Here is an 18515-nt window from a genome sequence, read left to right as displayed (position 1 = left end):
CGCATTTAGTGTTTCATATTGGAAATTAGACACTTTTCAAATGATCAGACAGGTGCTTTGGTAAAGCAGTTAATTTTTATTTTGTTTTTGGGATAGGCAATATTTGACACTTCTCGGCATTTAATTCATATACGTTCATCATGCCACACTTTGCCCAGTGGTTAACATTTTCGTAAGGAACATCCTCGTTCTTATCACATGCCTTTATGCCTTGGAAAATGTTCCGTTCCCAGTCATAGTTTATTCTCGCTTTCATTTCAAACCAGCCGTTAATAGTTTTACAACAGTCCATATCGATGTCAACTAACCAGTAGTGGTCACCAAACCTAGGGAGCAATATAAGAAATGAGTAATTACATAGAGTGATCATATCGATATATGTATCATCTGACCAGAAGTGTTACTCAAACATATGAAACAATGTAAGAACTAAGTAATTACATCGAATAATCATATCGCTGTCATCTGACCAGCAGTTATCAAACCTAAGGAACTAAGTAATTACATCATCACATCAAGTAATCGTATCGATGTAAACTTATCAGTAGTGATCCCCGAACCTGGGAAACAATATAAGAACTGAGTAATTACATCGAATAATCAAGTTTGTTTGTTTGTTTGTTTGAGGTTTAACGTCCGAGCAGCAATATTTCAGCTATATTCAGACGATCAACATGAAATTGATGATGAAATGATGATGAAATGAAAAAAGGATGGGACACAAGGACAATGGGGTCGACAAATTTTGATTGCCACTGGAAATAGGGAGAGGTGGGTAGGGTCGGGCAATTTAGCCTCCTGTGGCGGAGCCCTATGGTTCCTACTCCGGGAGAATACCACAGTAGGGTTCTTTAACGTGCGAGGAACGTGGCATCGTTCCCAACACGGTGCACCACTATGGTTTGCGGTCAGGTTTTCCGTATTATAGCCTGACAACCCCAGCATGCAACACGCTAGGGGTACCCCATTCCACCATCTGGGGCACACATCCCAGTTGCTCTGTGGGCAGACCACCCTAGCCCCCGTGATTTCGTTCACGTTCAATTCCATGAATTTAGAGATTCAAAACAGAAGTAAACCAAGTGATGAACTGTGCTATTAGCAGTTAAGTAGCAGTCTTTGTAAGAGTCATGCAAACTCTGTAATATGTGATACACCAAAAAAAAAGGCTACACATTTTTATTTTTGTTATTTCCAACTATAAATAACATTTTGCATGACTCTTAGCTGGAGTACTACTTAATTAAGAATGGGGAAAGGTGTATAGTAAATGTTATATGGTCTTTTATAATGATAAATCATAAAAACATAAGAGAGGAAAGACTATGATTGGTTGACAGGTATTTCGTGTATCAAGTGCCAGTCTGTAAGAATCAGACAGTCGGTAAAACATGGTATGGAAAAAAACATTTCAATGAACATTTCAAGAGCAGATAAAATCTCTCAAAAAAATCATTTTTCTAACATTCTATTGAAAAAATTCTGAGCAAATCCAGTGATGCAGAAATTAAAAATTGGTCTTTTCGAATAGACAAAGCATCCTTGAGTGGAATTATATTGTCAGATCGGTGGAGTTTTGATATGCATGTTTCTGATTTTTGATATTTTCCTTATTCTTACAAACACTTACAATTTACAGTTCGGGAAAGAATGGTTATACTGTACTTACGTATTGAGTGGATGGTATCTAGGATCACTAGGAACATTTGTTGTCCATACAGCTGGGGTTCCTTGTCCAGGTCTGTTATTGAATCTGCCCTGTTGTGGTTCGGGTCCGTACCAATCTAAAAAGTGATCACCCTGGCTCCACGAGTTATAAGCGTAGTAGTGAGAGCTGTTTCCAATGGGATTGCTTCTGATTGGAATGGAACAGTTGTTTCCTGCATTTGGCAATTCACAACCTACAAATTAAACACAGCAACCAACTCCATTTAACAGTGCCTGTTATGTACGAACTGAATTAATGTTTTCAGGCTTTTTTTAATTAATAAGTGCGAGAACATGAAACGTAGTCATTTAAGCCAACGAATTGATTAACGTTTATTTGTAAAATGACATTCTTAAGACCCCCAAAACAAATCCGATACAATCATAATTATCTTGTGGTTTGTGCATTTATAATGAGATATGAACGAGAGCTTAAAATGGCCAAAAATAACATTTCTTTCTATTTTCATAACTTTTGTGTGCCTTTGAACTTAGTGGTTTTACTTAATTTCAAAATAAAAAATAAAATAAAACAAGAAAAAACCAAAAAATAAAATAAAATAAAATAAACTAAAATTTAAATTGAAAATTGAGAAATGATGTCATGAAAATGGGTAAATTTTGCCATACGGTTTTAAGAAATTGATACAAACATGTTACTTTGTAGTCCCATAGTTAAAAGTCAATGCCTCCACACCTTTCCATAAAACATTCCTTTTGAAATATTTTGCACATACTCAATTTAAACAGAATGTAGAAATAATTTGTCTGGGGAAAGATGTGGTTACTACTGTTTTCCTAAGAATGTCCCTAACGATTTACTAAATAACTGATTATAATGAAGCCCCAATTACGTCATAGCATTAAGTTTAAGAAAATGAATTTTACAGGAAGATGTAACCACTGTCTCATAATATGTCAAACTTTTTGGTGAACAAAGTTCATATTAGTTATGGCATTTGTCGATTAAGACTGTTATAATCCCTACCTGTTTATATGTAGAACGTTGTTTTATAATGCATTAATACATACGTCAAAATCAATGCCATACTTGGCAACATATCTCAACCAGTGAGAGGACTTAAGATTTACCTGACCTGTGACGCTTATCGACACCACCCCGGATGAATAAATCCTGTCCGTTAACAGTTCGGTCGTGAACGAAAATGATCGTCCGCGTAAAATTCTGACATGACGTTAATCTGGTAGAAGTAGGATTTCCCTGAGTTGTAATTCTAACAGTGACAGGTGAAGGCTTTGTAACGGGTTTTGTATAGTTTGTGTTTAAACTTCCCTTTCCTGCAACAACACTAGTAGCAAGCATCGGCGTTGCACTGGAAGTGATTGAAGAGTTCAAAGGACCTGTAGCACCTGAACTTGTATTAACGGTGAAAATTGATGGAGTTGTCAAACTTGCATTGATGGAGGGGGTCCATGATCCAGTGCTATTTGCTGCGTTAGATCGAACGGTAGAATACAACAGTGAGGAGTTGTCATACCCAATTACGTTTCCGACATGAACAAACTTATGTTGGTTCAGATGAGCTAGAGGTCCATCTAAAACACAAAATAAGGATACCATGCAACATGTAAAATAGTTCCCAAATTATAAATTGAACATTTGCTATGAATCATTTCTCTTATAGCATTTGTTAAAAAGCAAAGAAACAAAATAAATCTACTTTTTATCATTTACATTTCGCTCCTAGACTCCCCAAAGTGTTTTATACATTCCAAATTATTCTTTTATGTGAAAACGATGAAATCGTTTCTATCGATACAAGTTTTCCTTTTTCTTACCTACAATGAACGCAACAATTGGTTCTAATAAATTATAGATTTGAATTAAAGCTTCTCCATTACTATTTACAGTTATGACCCTCTTGCACTCTGTAATAAGGTCACAGTATTTTCCCGCCGGAAGTCCGGTTTGAAGAGTTTCATTCATTGTTCCATTTTTCGCCATTGCAAAAAAACCTTTGGAGCCTCTTGCAAAAGAAACCTCATTCGTCGTTACTCGAATGTATCTCTTGTCAGTTCCAGCTACTTCGTTCCGGAAAGTGACCATATTTGCTATAGGGCGCCATCTGTGTTCGCACACCCAACCATTTCCGCATGTACCTTGATTATGAACGTCCGTGATCGGTTCTCTTATAGTATGGTTTGAATATTCCGGTGGTCCGCGGAATAAATCGTAACCAAATTTATAACTGCTCATCACTCGAGCAAAACCATAATCATTTGCTAGCATTAACGCGGACGCCATTTTGTAAGTTCTCATGGAGTTGTGTGTTACAACATTGGAAATATCGTCTCGTTGAGTTTCATGATTGTCAACAAAAACAAGGGCATGAGATGAGTTTAGATTCACCAGCGATGGAAAGAACGATGAATTCGAGGTAGAAAGGTCCCATATGGCAGAAGCAAGTGTTCTACTATATTTAAAATCGGTTACCATACCATTATTGTAGTATTCATTGCCCTTAATCGCATCTTGGCCTAGGTCCTTAAGACTGTTGATGAAGAATGGTCGACCACCTTCAGGCAAATCTTTTGTCAAATCCTGAATTGCCAATATATCGCCAGGGTTCATAAATTTCGAAGAGTCCATTCTAAACCCAGCTACACCGAGATCAATCAAATGATTTAAAAAGTCCGCTATTTTATTTCTTACGTATAATAAGCTTTGATCAAGATCGGCTAGTTTGTGACTATCTCTGTTGCATTCTCTGACCTGTTCCGGTTGGCTGAAGTCTGTATGCCCATTATGTGGACAACTGCTTTGGTTATGAAAATGAGTTCTATTATATGGAACACCAGGAAAAGTGAGATTTCGTGAATCGAATGTAGAACCGGCGACTCCAGTTCCAGACACACCAACTTCTGTCATGTGGTTCAAAACAACATCTACATAAATTCTGAAATAAAAGCACTTGAAATTACTTGGATTCTAAAACATATAAACGTATTACAGAATGTAAAAAAACAAACTAGAAAGTCCATTACGAGGAAAAGAACTTTACTGTTTGCAGTGATTTATAAGTCTGTCCATATTTTCTTTTACAAACGAACTTATCAATATTCAGAGACTGTCCATGAAACAAAACAGACAGATTTCATTCACAGGGCGGCAACAATTTAATTCTATCTCAAATTTTTGTTTGGTTCCAATGCAGTATTCAACTTATTATAATTTCAGGATGAATATGCTATTTTTTTTCTGTAAAAAAACGTGGATTATTCGGAATACAATTATGTTCAAAGTTTCCTAACAGATCAACAAAATAATGTACATATAAAAAAAAATCTTCTCCTTTATCTGAAAGAGTCTAATGTCTAGTACTAGTCTTTTTAAAATTCAATGATAAAGTAATTCATGGTGTAGAAAAACCCACCAATCAAACGATGCTTTTTCAGTCTATATAAGCTTTTACATAGCAATAATCATTTCTGTACTCAGATCTGCACTTTTTAGAAAATCATACATTTATCTACCACTAAAATCAACCAAATGAATCCAGATCAAGAACGATAACTCATGCAGAATGCCAATTTCATGTACAATCTATATATTTTTTTAATCTCAAAAGTACAACAACCAAATGAAAAACTATGACTGGTTATATAATCAGTAAGGGTTCTGAACAAGAAATAAAACTGAATTCGGCGGGTTTTTGACATGCATGAATCACCTACTGTCTGATTATTATAAATACTACTACTTAAGTATCTAACGCTGTTGAGAGTGCAAGACAGAAAAATCTCAAACACCCAAGGATAAGATTTCGAGTTTTCGGACGAGGCTCTGCTGAATTAGAGACCTGAGGTTTTCTGAGATTTCCTATTCTTGCATTTTCTGCCGACGTTTGCTTCTTTTTCTGACTTTTAAAATTGCTTTTGTTATTAGCATCCCAATCAATTAGAACGCACTGCTTGACGAAACTTCTTTGAACTTACGAGAAGTCATAAAACGTTTTATCCTGACGTCACAAACGTCGGGTTTTATCTCAGTCACGAGTAATATAAGGAAATCTCACATGGTTAAGAATAGGACTATCCTTCTCTGTTTAGTGAGAAAAATAACTCTTATAAATATTAACAAATCTCAAATGATTTATTATTATACTGTAAACAACATGTATCACTCCAGTGCGTATATCTTAACCTCAGCATGATCTTTTCTTTATCCAATTTATTGTTTTATGTTCTGGATTTTTATAACGAATTAAACTGAATCCCGGTAATTACGTAAAGCAACAAAATCCAGCATACCTTACACCGACGTTGTTACAGCGTGCCACCATATCCTTAAACTCTGCCTCGTTCCCGCTCCTAGAATGAATCTTATAGCTAACGGGTTGGTATCTCTCGAACCATGGTCGATAAGGCTTAATGACGCGATGTTCGGTTATTGGTGAAACCTAAAAGACAAATTTAAAGACAATTAACTCTTGGGATAAAAAAAAAGTTTTGCAAATGCTTGGGCCTTGTCATAATTTGTGTAGATAGGTCAAGATAATTTATTTTAACGTCACATTTAACTAGATTGTAAACATGCTAAAATATTTTATCAATCTGTATTTTCTACAAACTGTGAATGAATGAACATCTTACTTCTCTCTCTCATTTTAATTTGTTATATAAATGTACTTCTAATATTTATCAATAAAAAATTGAATCACGCTTTTAGTTGGTAGTTCGTTTATCCTGCAGTCTTTATGTCGATAATCTTGATTGGTGCTTACCTGTACGCCACAAAAGTCTTTGTCACCCAGGAAACGCTCACACTCATCAGCTATATCAACGAAGCGCCATTCAAACAACTGAACAATAACTTGCTTTCCCTCACAATGGGGGTCTATATACTGATCGCTTGGTGTCACTTGTTTCAGGAATAGGTCTACAATGTGAACACGATTAGTTGTTGCTTAATTTTATAATAAAAGAAAGGAACTATAGACGAAACAGATTTTGAAAACATTTTGAATAAATTGCACTTTAAAAATAATGTCATATCTACCTTCTTGTATTGTGGTGTTTTAAATGTCGAAGAAATTTTGTAGTAATGTCCATTCATACCTGTTTTGTGGGATTTTCTCTGCTCGAAATGTCGACGGAATTATTATTTTATAGTAATGTCAATTTACACATGTTTTCATAGATTGTAGATATTCTTCATGTCAACTGAATTTTTAAAAATGTCACCAATGTCTGTTTTCCTGGATTATAGATATTCTTAAAAACAAAAGAGTTTTATTTCAAATCAGAGTATTACAGCAAAATCCCGGTTAGGATCTAAAAAGTCAAAGACACTTTTTAAATTGCACAATCCATACTATCCACTACCTAGTGACAAGAGCGCAAAGATGCACATCACTTACTCATATTAATATTGTTTTCAAGCACCAAATAAGACGTGACATTAAGAAATTTTCGAGCGTTTTAAAGTAAAACAGTGCGCTGCGTAACATAGGGAACTATTATCATCAAGATGCATTTTGGTACACATTGCAGGAGGCAGATCATTTGTGCAGTAAAATTGCAGAATAATACAATTAAAACTGATGATTTTCGCCCTCTTTAATGTTTAATGAAAATAACTGTTAAAAAACATTAATTTTGTTTTCTCGGAGTCGTACATGCGGACACTGATCCGACAAAATGGTGTCTTGTTTTCTCGGAGTCGTACATGCTGACACTGATCCGACAAAATGGTTTCTAATTGAAATGACATAACCACATTATCAAAGTATGCTTACTTGTAAATAGGAAAGTCCGAAACATCCACCAATATTTGACCGACATTTCATTTACTATCCTGTAACGGCTGAGTGTAATAAACTTATTTTAATAGATAAGAATGTCGACTGTTAGGCAATCTAGATTTTGTCATTGTAATATATGCGTTTGATAAGTAATTGTGTAACGCAGAGATTGTTTGCAGTTAATTACAAGAATTTAATTCAAAAAAGTATCTTTCCTAATTCTATTTTGCAAAATTTTACCAAAAAAATCTAGAAAACCAGGATTCGAAACTTATATAAACATAAAATTATCCATGAGTAGATATGGAAAATATTGTACAGTGGAAAATTTATGCGAGGTTCTAATTTTCGCAATATTTGCAAGAATCGAGGAATCTGCAAAATAATAGCTCACCAAATGAAATCAAGATATTCCACAGTTTTTTCCCGTAGACTCTATTTTAGACACGAAAAAATAAGTCCGCAATAATTTAATAACCCTTTTCATAAAACAAATCGCGAAATTTGTTACCTGCGCAAATTATCTTCTATACGGTAGACAAAAACAAAAGAAGAAAAAAGGAACAAAAAATAATAAAATAACATGAACAAAGAAAGTAAAGAAAATGAGCAACCCGTGGTTCCATAAGTAAGCTTTAGCTTATGAATAAGATATATAAAGACAGTTCTATAACTTGATTTGAGTCTAAATTTGAGAGTTGTTCTAATCTATTTTTTTTTAATCGTCTTAGTTGTGGTAAATTTGTTTTCTTCTGGATGGAGTATACAATTTTTCAAAATTAAAATAGATCTGTTTTGAAAATCATTCCCCATTCTCATTGATTTAAGCCTACATCAGGTCGAGAGTTCTTCTATATATGCATAATATTGATTTGTTGTGACATGTATCGTACATAACAACACCTAGATGAATACTAATATCCTTATGTATTAAGCCTCTACCAAAATCAATAGAAACAATCGACCACATTGGTTATTTTATCTTCCTCTTAAATAAGATTGATGTTGACTATTTTATATTTTGGAATTTTCTACATTTGAATGGGTAAGTTCAGAGTCGAATCTTTGATATTGTATTGAAACGTTCTCGTAGAAGAATCAAATACGTACTTTTAAAAGTGGAATTACTTTAACCTGACAGAATTCAACTCATGTGCATTTCCGCATAGGGAAATAAGTTTATGGTAGCAAATACAATTTCATTAGAAGCAAAGGCATCTGTGTATTGTTTAATTTTGAATGTTGAGAAATTTAAGTCGAGTGTCGCATTATGTCCAAATACTTTTCGAAAGAGTAATCAAAGGAACCAAGGTTATAGCGGTAATCAAAGAGTAATATAATCCAGGGACAAAGACCAGACATGGAAAACAGACATACACAACAAAGAACATAAAGTAACTAAAATCATACATACAAAGTAACAAAAGCAAATGAGCAACTCGGACTCCACTAAAAACTAGGAGCATGGACCAGGTGCACCGGTAGGGTAAGCGTCCTCTGTTTTTCTAGAAACACCCGCCGAGTTGCTCATAAAAAGTCAAGTCCGGGTTAGACAAGCGAGGAAAGGAAAACTATGACCCGTTGAATAAATCAGTTTTCATGGTGCAGATGGATACACCATAACGATCCACGAGTACATGATGACGACCATAAAACTTCTGTAGTGATGACTTCAATCTTGTAGCAACATAACCCTGTTACAGAAGCCTATTTGTTAGAGTTCTAGCGCGATACAAAAAGTCTGCGTAGTTTCGGCAAGCTCTGGCATAACGTATGAGTTTTGACATGAACACTCCATACGCAGATGCTGAAGGGATGTTGCCACAGACGAAAGGAAAGTTGACAATTTTGAATGAAAAGGCATCACGTTTGTCGTAAAGTTTGGTCAATAGTTTTCCTTTACCATCAATTTCTAAGTGTAGGTCAAGATTTGAGGTAATGTAAGAATGTAATCCAGGGACAAAGACCAGACTTGGAAAACAGACACACATACAAACATACAATACATACAAAGTAACAAAAGAAAATGAGTAACTCGGACTCCACTAAAAACTGGGAACATGGACCAGGTGCACCGGTAGGGTAAGATACTTCAACCTTTGATTACCGTGATGATTGTTTCTTCTTATTTGATAAAATACTCAGTTTCTTCAAAAACAGTGAGTACTGATTGCCTTTTGTAATTATTCCTCGTGCTAATGTGACCACTGATTTATTAATTATGACATTATCGCATTTAAATGCCATTTAATCACCACCGGTATAATCACGCTGCAATGGAAGAGGAAGGTTTGGCAGTAAAGGCTAGTTTTAACCCATCATTTCGTTTGAAATACCTGTAACAAGTCCGGATCATTGCAGTACCAGCTACTCCGGTGGTTTATAGATAGGATTAGTGTTCGGTAACTTTGTTGTTACGCTTACGTATAAATATATAAAGTTTAAATTCAATTTTAGTGATATTAATCTGATTCTCCTTCAAAATATTTTCAATTGTAGGTATAAATTTTCCCGATTTGTCAAAATTTTGTTATTTCACGGATTTTTTTAAACCATTAGAATTCAACATTTCGTCGGGAATAGGACTGCATGGAAGCACCTATTGGAACGTAAGCCTTCTACAGAAACAATGTCAGGACTGCTGTGTGTTTATAATCTGACGACAATAAATATTTTTTCAGAGTTGATCCCTACAAAAGGTCAACAACGATTATTTGTATAATCTGTCTTTCTTTAAAAGATACTATTCGATCCTTTGGTGGTAAAATGGAGAACGAGTGCGCTTCTAGCAAAATAAAAAGATGCACCAATCCCAGGAGGAAGGCCTTTCATCTCTTTTGGATAGAAAAAAAATCATCAATGTTCAACTAAAAGTCACGACGCAAATCTAATTGTCGTCAGAAAAGCCGTTTTAAAGTACAGTTGATCTGTTATCGAAGTGCATTAAAGAAACAGATAAACTTATACACGAGCTGTCTCAAATTTTCACCTCAAACAGGTGGTGAATTATTCGTTGAGTATAATTTGGATTTAAGGAAGAATGTCTTTCAAAATATTGGGTTGTAGTACATTTTTTCTTGTGAATCTATCATTACAGACATGTCGAGCTTTTTTAGATTCAGCATCCGCAAATAATCAAAATGAAGTTTACCATAGCGTCGCATTACATGACGCCATGGAAGAAATTGCCCACTTGAAAAGTGTAATTTTGTTACTAAAGGATACAATGGCGGACATGAAGAAGGAAATAACAGAGATTAAAAGTGCAAGTCATGTTCTTCAAACAAACAATATAAAACTAAAACAGGAATTCGACCGTTTAAATAATAAATCGGTGTCATCTCAAAAACTGTTTTCTAAATTTGAAAATGATATTGGTGAACTAAGATCTGGATTGAACAATGCTATTGAACAGCAGCGTATAATCGAGCGACTTGAAATGAAACTGACAAACGATATCCACGAAGCACAAGAAGCTACAGTAATGCTTCAAAACGTAACAAACTTGTGGGTGTATGAAAACAAGCAGGATATCCGGGAAATGAACGAAACTATTTATAGATTAACAATGCTCCAACCAGGTACGTCATAGGTTAACAATGCTCCAACCAGATAGGTCATAGGTTAACAATGCTCCAACCAGGTAGATATTCCATCTCCAAATTATCCACCTTTCTCTGCAAAAAGAAAAAAATCAAACAGGCCAAAGCAACCACAACATAGTAAATATCAGTCTTTGTAAGATTCATGCAAAATCTGAAAAAATATGATGCACCCCAAAAAGGCTCATATTTTTATTTTTGTAATTAAATTGTTTTATGGGTCTATACTATGAAATGTGTTATTATTCATTAAAATCTGCCTGCTCTTAGGAGATAATCAACATTGAAAACCCAATAGATTCTATTGTACTTGAGTGTCATTTACAGAGTTATCTCCCTAAATTTTGAAATATACAGTGCATTATATATAATTTTTATCTCCTAAGAACACGGTTTATAGGAAAAAATGATTTAAAAAAAATTATTTCAGTTTGCTATGGCAATTCAAACAAAATATCAAAAATAAAAATATGCAGGCTTTTCACCCATAAATCACATTTTGAATGATTCTAAGCTGGAGTGCTACTTAATTATTCGTTTTTATTGTAAGATCTTTAGAGGTTCTTGAGGGTAAACAAGGGAGAAACGGTAAACAAAAGAATATAATCTAAGGATAACGACTTGCCAAGGAAAACAGACACTCACAACGAAGAACAAGAGATAACCGAAGTAAAATGCACAACGAAGCTACCCGGACGCTTTTCTTTTAACCACATCAGTATTAAAATATTATCACGATTGCCGAAGAACGCCAAGATTTAACGAGCGTGCGGAACTTGTTAAATCCTCAAACGTTCTTGGCACGAGTGATACTATTTTGATTATTCACGATAACCAATTTATTATCCTATTTATAATATAGATTTTTTTTTCATAATTTATAAATATTTTCATTATGAATTTTAAATTCTGTGATTGGCGGATTGATACGTTGTGACGTTTTGGCGGGAGAAAGAGCGAGAGTGAAATTATCGAATTTATTTCACAGTATGAATTATCGAAATTTACTACACTGGGAACAATCGATAAAACACTGCTATCTATATAATAATTATCTATAAATTACCTATTATAATGACACAAACAGAAAAAAATGACATTACGATAACATTTAAACAGGTGTAATTTTGCATGATTATGTATTTGGTGCTAAAAGTAATCTTGAACAGTTGAAATCTGGTTCTGATTCTAAATAGAAAAGTATAGCACCATTGTATTCATAAAAAAGAAAGAAGAAAGTAGAGTTTCGGGGATTGGAAACCCCTTTTTGATTAAAAAAGTTAATTTTATGCATAATTTTGGCAAAAATGAGCAAATTGTACTTTGCAACACCATTTTATAAATTTCTTGATCACCTGCTCAAGACTTTTCAGGATAGGTCTCTATAAATACACATGATATTATATAATATAAATGATAATATAAGCATGATTCCAGACACACGATATATCTTTGAACTCATTTGTTCAGAAGAACTGGTGAAAACGCAAAATGCTATGCCATATGTACAAAATCAGATTGACAGAAGCAGTGATGAGTGAAGTGAGCTACTCAAGCTGGATTATATCGTTCAACACAATGAATGGAACCATCCACAGATCAATATATAAAAACACTGATTGACAAAGAGTGCATTTCCAGTCAAATAGACTGACTGACGGAGTACATTCCCAGTCAAATAGACTGACTGACGGAGTACATTCCCAGTCAAATATACTGACTGACGGAATGCATTCCCAGTCAAATCGACTGACTGACACACGGAATACATTCCCAGTCAAATAGACTGACTGACAGAATACATTCCCAGTCAAAACGACTGACTGTCGGGGTACATTCCCAGTCAAATAGACTGACTGACTGACGAAATACATTTCCAGTGAAATAGACTGACTGACTGACGGAATACATTCCCAGTCAAATAGACTGACTGACGGAGTGCATTCTCAGTCAAATAGACCCGGTCCGACTGTCTGACGGAATACATTCCCAGTCAAATAGACTGACTGTCGGGGTACATGCCCAGTCAAATAGACTGACTGACTGACTGAATACATTCCCAGTCAAATAGACTGACTGTCGGGGTACATTCCCAGTCAAATAGACTGACTGACGGAGTAGATTTTCAGCATTCAGTTGGACTCGGAATGATCTTTGTTTTGACGCATATATATATATTCAGTCTTTGGATGGTTCTCTTCATCGTGAGGTGCGATGTATGTTTCCAGTCTGCGCGGCTCACTTCAAGTAACAAGAAGTCGATTATTCTTCTTTCTGTTCAGATATAAACAATATGTATGATATAAACAATAAAGAGATAACAAGACGTTGGTTTCTTTTTTTTAAGAACGAATACGAATACGTATCTTCTGACTTTAGCCCATTTCGGTTTCTATAAAATCAAAAGGTGTATCAACCGTAAAACAGCGATAAATACCGAACTATAGTAATAAAACAATAACAGGGAGACAAGACAACCGTAGAAACGGTGGAGCACGATCCTGCAATGATGATTAAAATAACAATTGAATTGAAATGAAGTAAGATCTTATTCTCTCTTAAGTTTGTTGTATGTAAAACATACAACTATAAGTTATGATAGACGAAGATATAAAAAATCATTATACCATGTTACCTAAAAAGAGTTATTACGCAGTTTTACAAATAATTGGAGGAAATGTCTTAAAAGAATAAGATCGTGAACATTATGTTTTGTTATTCTAGAAAATTCTACGGAGGTTCCGCAAAGTTTAGGCCCATTAGATCATTACAGAAGAACAGCAATTATATTCAATGTGAACACAACATCTGGGCATTATTTGTTCATTCGCGGAGGGATAAGTGAACACCAAAGAACGGGTAAGTTCCGAAATGTTCGTTATAAGCAAAAGACAGGTGCACAGTCCCATTTTTTCTTGGATGACTGATTATTGATATGTGAACGTAAATCATCTATTGTATTTAAATCCTGTAAAAAATTTATTTTAGTAACTCAGTACTACATGTTTCAGATAGTGAATAATCTTGTTGTATAATATGAGGCAGGCGTTACTTGTACGAGAGCGAAGGTAAATATATTGATATTAAAAAAAAAATGATTTCCTTTTTCAGTTTTACATCAACTAGGATTGATTTTTCTTCATAATTTAGCAAAACGTCAAGATGTGAGCTGTTAACAGATAAAAATTTTGTTTTTGTTAAAGATACGAAACTAAAAAAAAAATCCTTACTCAGCAGTATAACATGTTAACTTCCTGTTGGACTGAAATCGAGCTCTTAGTGTTTCTAAGGTCAAAGTTGGTATTGACAACCGTACCGAGGACTTTGTCCTCTGTTATCTTGAAAAGTATATGTATGGTGGTGGGAGAGATTTGATTTGAAAACAAATGCAGTGAAAACTGTCTTAACCGAACCTTGTCTTAACTTTCAAATTGGTTCGGAATAGACAGGAGTGTTGCTAGGTGTAAGTATTTGTAAGAATCAGGCAAAATGGGAAAAATCAGAAACATGCATGTCAAAACCCCACATGTCTGACAATATACTTTCACTCATGGATGCTTTCTCTATTTGAAAAAGACCATTATTTGATCTCTGCATCATTGGATTTGCTCAGAAAATTTTCAATAAAATCTTAGAAACATGAGACTTGTGATAGAGTTATCTCCCCTTAGAAAGTTCATTTGCAGTGCATTTCAATGAAATTGTAACTCTATGGGCCAGCATGACATGGATAATATTGTCTTTTTTTATGATTCTGATGGTGCAAATAGTCAAATTACACTATCAAAATGATGGTTTTTTATACAATGTTTCAATGACTGTCTGATTCTTACATGGACTGACACTTAACCAAGGTTTGAAAATAAAATTAAGAAAGATATTATGTGACTTAAAAAGTCTGCATTAAACAAGTTTTCGGATCAGTTTGGTTTACACAGGTTTCACTGTAATTATTTTAATTGTTTACTTAGAGAAAAACGAACCATCTCTAGTCAATGCATTTAATGTTTTCAAAATGGAAGTACAATTGTAATCTTAGAACTCAAATACTTATAAATTACTGTTTAATTATGTATTATTTTCTATCGTTACGGTAACATTTTCCCACTTAATATATACACTGGAAACAATTTTTGCCATCATGTTTTACATTGTCTTATCATATAGTTTTTTTTCCAGGTCATACTATCCTTATTAGATTTAGTTGTAGATCTAAACCATTTTTCCTTGGTAACGGACCGTATTATATTTTACATTTTAGGGTGTAAAAATGTATTGCCGGCTAAAAGCAATTGCTCTATCCCAATTCGGAATAGAAATGATGGACATGGCAATCAAGTTGAAAGCTTTAAAGCATGGAGAAAAGGAGACATGTTCTTGGATTGGCACGGGGCGGAAATGACGCAAGAGACGTTCTTTGGTGATCCAGCTCGAGGAACACCATCAGTTTTAATGCGTACTCCACTCGGGTAAGACCAACACGCCCACATTTACACTTTGAAGAAAAATATCAGTCCCTACACAAAAATTTGTCTCCCTGAACTGATTCGATTCAAGTATTCATTGATATTTTCCATTCATCAAAATTTAAAAGAAATAAAAAGGCGCTATCCTGCAGCCTAGCCTTTACAGTTTAGCATGAATATTTAACCAAGTCCTCCACGCCTTGTCGGGTTTTCGTGTGTGTGAAGATCTATCCATCTAAGCTCATAAAGATTCAAACTATTCAGTAGTCGTTTTTCATATTTACGAAATGTAAGCAAGTTTTTCAAAGGGACGTAACCCACCAACACCCGACAACCTGGTTGGCAGTCTCATTGGGGAAAGGCAAAGCAGAAACCTTTTTCTTTGAAACTGTTTACTATTTATTAAACTATTTCCACTTCGGTATGTACCTGAATGGTTTAAATTAATTATTCAAAAGTTAATAAGTACTTACCGCAGTTAGTCTTGTTGTGAATTTGAAGTCTACTGCTGTCCATTGCTCAAATCCAGTCTGTCGGGCTTAAAGGTTACTTCCCTTTGCTCAAAATAAAAAAAATATATATATAAAAAATATAAAAAAAGTCAAAGTCGGGAAATGACGAAGAGCATTTTTTTTACATTTAAGGAAATATACTGATTTTAATCTTTGAGATTTTTTTACTTAATCTAATTATGTCAATTCCGGATATTTGCCACTACTTCCAAGTTATCTACCACGTTTACATCATGATTTTTTGTTGAAATGAATTATTTTGCCATAGTGCAAAAAATGTTGGACGCGTGTTGCTAGATTATTACTGGATTATGCAATATGCCGGGTGCCTCTGGTGGAGTACACGTTTACCCTTCCGGAACACCTGATGGCACTCCCGAATTTTTGAAGGGGTTCATATTGCTTGTGCTTTTTGTGACGTCTTGTTTCCGTTCTCTACAGTTATGTGTATTTCTTTATTCGGTTCGATTCATTGTGTATGTATATCGTCTCTGTTGTATGTGTTCACGCTTAGGTCATGTTTTTGTTTGAATATTGATATTTTGAATTATCCATCCCTCTGTTGACGCTTTGGTATTTTTTTGACGTTACTTAGAACGATAGTTAGTGACATACATCAAACAATACTGTGGTGTATTAAGGAGTAATAGGAGGTTCTAATAGCACATATACAGCGAAATAGTAATCGAAACAGATACACTTAACAAAGAACATAAAGTAACCAAAGTAAAATATACAAAGTAACAAAAGTAAATGAGCAATTCAGACTACTCTAAAATTGGAAGCATGGATTAGGTGCACACATAGGATAAGCGTCCTCTACTTTTCTAGAAACATCCACCGAGTTCCTCATAAAAGGAGAATTCCAGGTTAGACGAAAGAGGAAAGGGAAACTATGACACGTTGAACAAATCAGTTTTCATGGTGCAGATGGAACACCGAAAATATCCACGGATTAATAACGACCATACCTAAACCAAACCATGAATAAACCAATTACCTGTGTAAAAAAGGCATATTCCAAAAACAAACAAAAAAAAAACCTTTCATATCATCCCAATACTTTTGAAACTTTCATAAACCTAACATCTGTCTTACCGGGAAAAAAATCAGCCCAAGAGGGGTCCTCGGCCTATCTCGGGATCCGAGCATTACCGGGATTGGCCGAGGATGTACCGATTGGAACGGCTCAGTTTAGACAGATTTCACTGTTACAGGTTTGGATACAAACCCCTGTAGTAGTACATTTTGTATTTCGTTGCTCGTATTACGTCGTAATGAAGAGCTATCATTAGTTGAGTTCCACTTTTGTGAGTTTTGTGTGTTTCAAAAACTATGAAATTTCGTTTTCATCGGGAAAAAAATTTCCAATGTAATTATTAAAATAAAATTCAAAAGTCTAATTTTAAGTACCTACTAACTGACGAAAAGTGATACCTACAAATAAAATGACTTTCAGGGTATTATTTATGTCTTTCAGACAAGGGTACCAGCAGTGGCTAGTTGATGTTGATATGGATTGCAGTAAAACCGAAAATGGCTGGTTCGAAGTAATTGCCGATTTTTATAACGGTAACACGCAAATGGATGAACTGGAAGGAGAGATTCGACAAGGAGAATTTGCTTGCAACCACATTGAAAGAGTCCCATATGACAGTCGTAACCATTGGGCAAAGTGTGGTTTTATCAACGAATTTCAATACAACAAAGATGAATGTGCAATAACACCTTTTCTTTAGACTTACTATGATACTTTTCTTCTTACGGTTGTATTTGTTATTAGTGCGTTCCTATAGAGGAAGTATTCCAAATGATCCTTTGTTTTTTTTCTTCTATACAAACTGAAGTTTTAATGCATGTTGTTGTTTAAGAATGTTTCTTCGACAAGGTCTTCTAGCAAGTTGTAAAATGAACACATCAACTCAGTTCATTTGTCATGTTTACCCCATCTCCGAATTACATGTATTAATTTCAGAAAATGATGGTAAAATTTTCTACAATTTATATATAAAATCCTGTTTGTACATATCTTTAGGCCAGAGAAGTTTTATTCAGTTTGCGCCGGTGGAATTTTTTTTAAATCTGTTCAAATGTGTATATTGAAATACACTTGAAAATTAATTGCGGTCTCGTGCCTCCTTAAGTACGTATCCTCAATAGTTCATAACTGTGGTAAACGAGAGACAATCTTATGTGTTTAATTCAAAACAATATTAACATTAAATATCCGACACATACGTTACACCAATAATTGTTTATTCGATTTTGTTGACGAAAAGTCGCCAACATTGTTTTCTATGGGAGTTAACAGGTGATCAGCCGTAACCATGTATATAAATTTCAGATTAAAGGCTGCACTGTCAGTAATTTTGTTTGAGGTAGTATACTGTCAGTTACCTCATTTGAACTGCTATACTGCCAGTCACCTCATATGATGTGGTATACTGTTAGTTACCTCATTTA

General features: G+C 34.6%; 2 protein-coding genes across 3 annotated transcripts; one reads left to right on the top strand and one right to left on the bottom strand.

Moving 5' to 3' along the window:
* Positions 1 to 56: 56 nt before the first annotated feature.
* LOC148605794 (alpha-amylase-like) lies at positions 57 to 7613 on the bottom strand. The gene is made up of 7 exons (XM_088549207.1): positions 7467 to 7613; positions 6453 to 6607; positions 5980 to 6128; positions 3508 to 4625; positions 2800 to 3264; positions 1670 to 1901; positions 57 to 326 (listed from the first exon to the last, which is right to left on the bottom strand). The coding sequence occupies exons 1-7, from the start codon at positions 7510 to 7512 to the stop codon at positions 77 to 79; spliced, it is 2415 nt and encodes an 804-aa protein (XP_088405333.1). The 5' UTR covers positions 7513 to 7613; the 3' UTR covers positions 57 to 76.
* Positions 7614 to 10413: 2800 nt separating this feature from the next.
* Positions 10414 to 18294, top strand: LOC148605793 (uncharacterized). Of its 2 annotated transcripts, none has more exons than XM_088549407.1 (4): positions 10414 to 11053; positions 13799 to 13933; positions 15336 to 15543; positions 17533 to 18294. In XM_088549407.1, the coding sequence occupies exons 1-4, from the start codon at positions 10513 to 10515 to the stop codon at positions 17789 to 17791; spliced, it is 1143 nt and encodes a 380-aa protein (XP_088405533.1). In that variant the 5' UTR covers positions 10414 to 10512; the 3' UTR covers positions 17792 to 18294. The 2 variants fall into 2 exon arrangements, with proteins under 2 accessions (XP_088405533.1, XP_088405534.1); XM_088549408.1 differs by having other exon boundaries at positions 10988 to 11115.
* Positions 18295 to 18515: the final 221 nt, after the last annotated feature.

Source organism: Perna viridis, chromosome 10 (genome assembly GCF_037379345.1).
Source record: "Perna viridis isolate PV_CMFRI_1.1 ecotype Kerala chromosome 10, ASM3737934v1, whole genome shotgun sequence".
NCBI lineage: Eukaryota > Metazoa > Mollusca > Bivalvia > Mytilida > Mytilidae > Perna > Perna viridis.
The sequence above is the reverse complement of the archived record's forward strand: the minus strand, read 5'-3'. Positions and strand labels throughout refer to the sequence as shown.

Bases quoted from the DNA above. Each gene is read 5' to 3' on its own strand.
- LOC148605794 (XM_088549207.1), bottom strand. From the start codon at position 7,512: ATGTCGGTCAAATATTGGTGGATGTTTCGGACTTTCCTATTTACAA. The intron at 6,608-7,466 runs GTAAGCATACTT...TTCACATTGTAG, and splicing joins TCGGACTTTCCTATTTACAA to ACCTATTCCTGAAACAAGTG. The intron at 6,129-6,452 runs GTAAGCACCAAT...TTTGTCTTTTAG, and splicing joins AAGACTTTTGTGGCGTACAG to GTTTCACCAATAACCGAACA.
- LOC148605793 (XM_088549407.1), top strand. From the start codon at position 10,513: ATGTCTTTCAAAATATTGGGTTGTAGTACATTTTTTCTTGTGAATCTA. The intron at 11,054-13,798 runs GTACGTCATAGG...TTGTTATTCTAG, and splicing joins ATTAACAATGCTCCAACCAG to AAAATTCTACGGAGGTTCCG. The intron at 15,544-17,532 runs GTAAGACCAACA...TATGTCTTTCAG, and splicing joins TTAATGCGTACTCCACTCGG to ACAAGGGTACCAGCAGTGGC.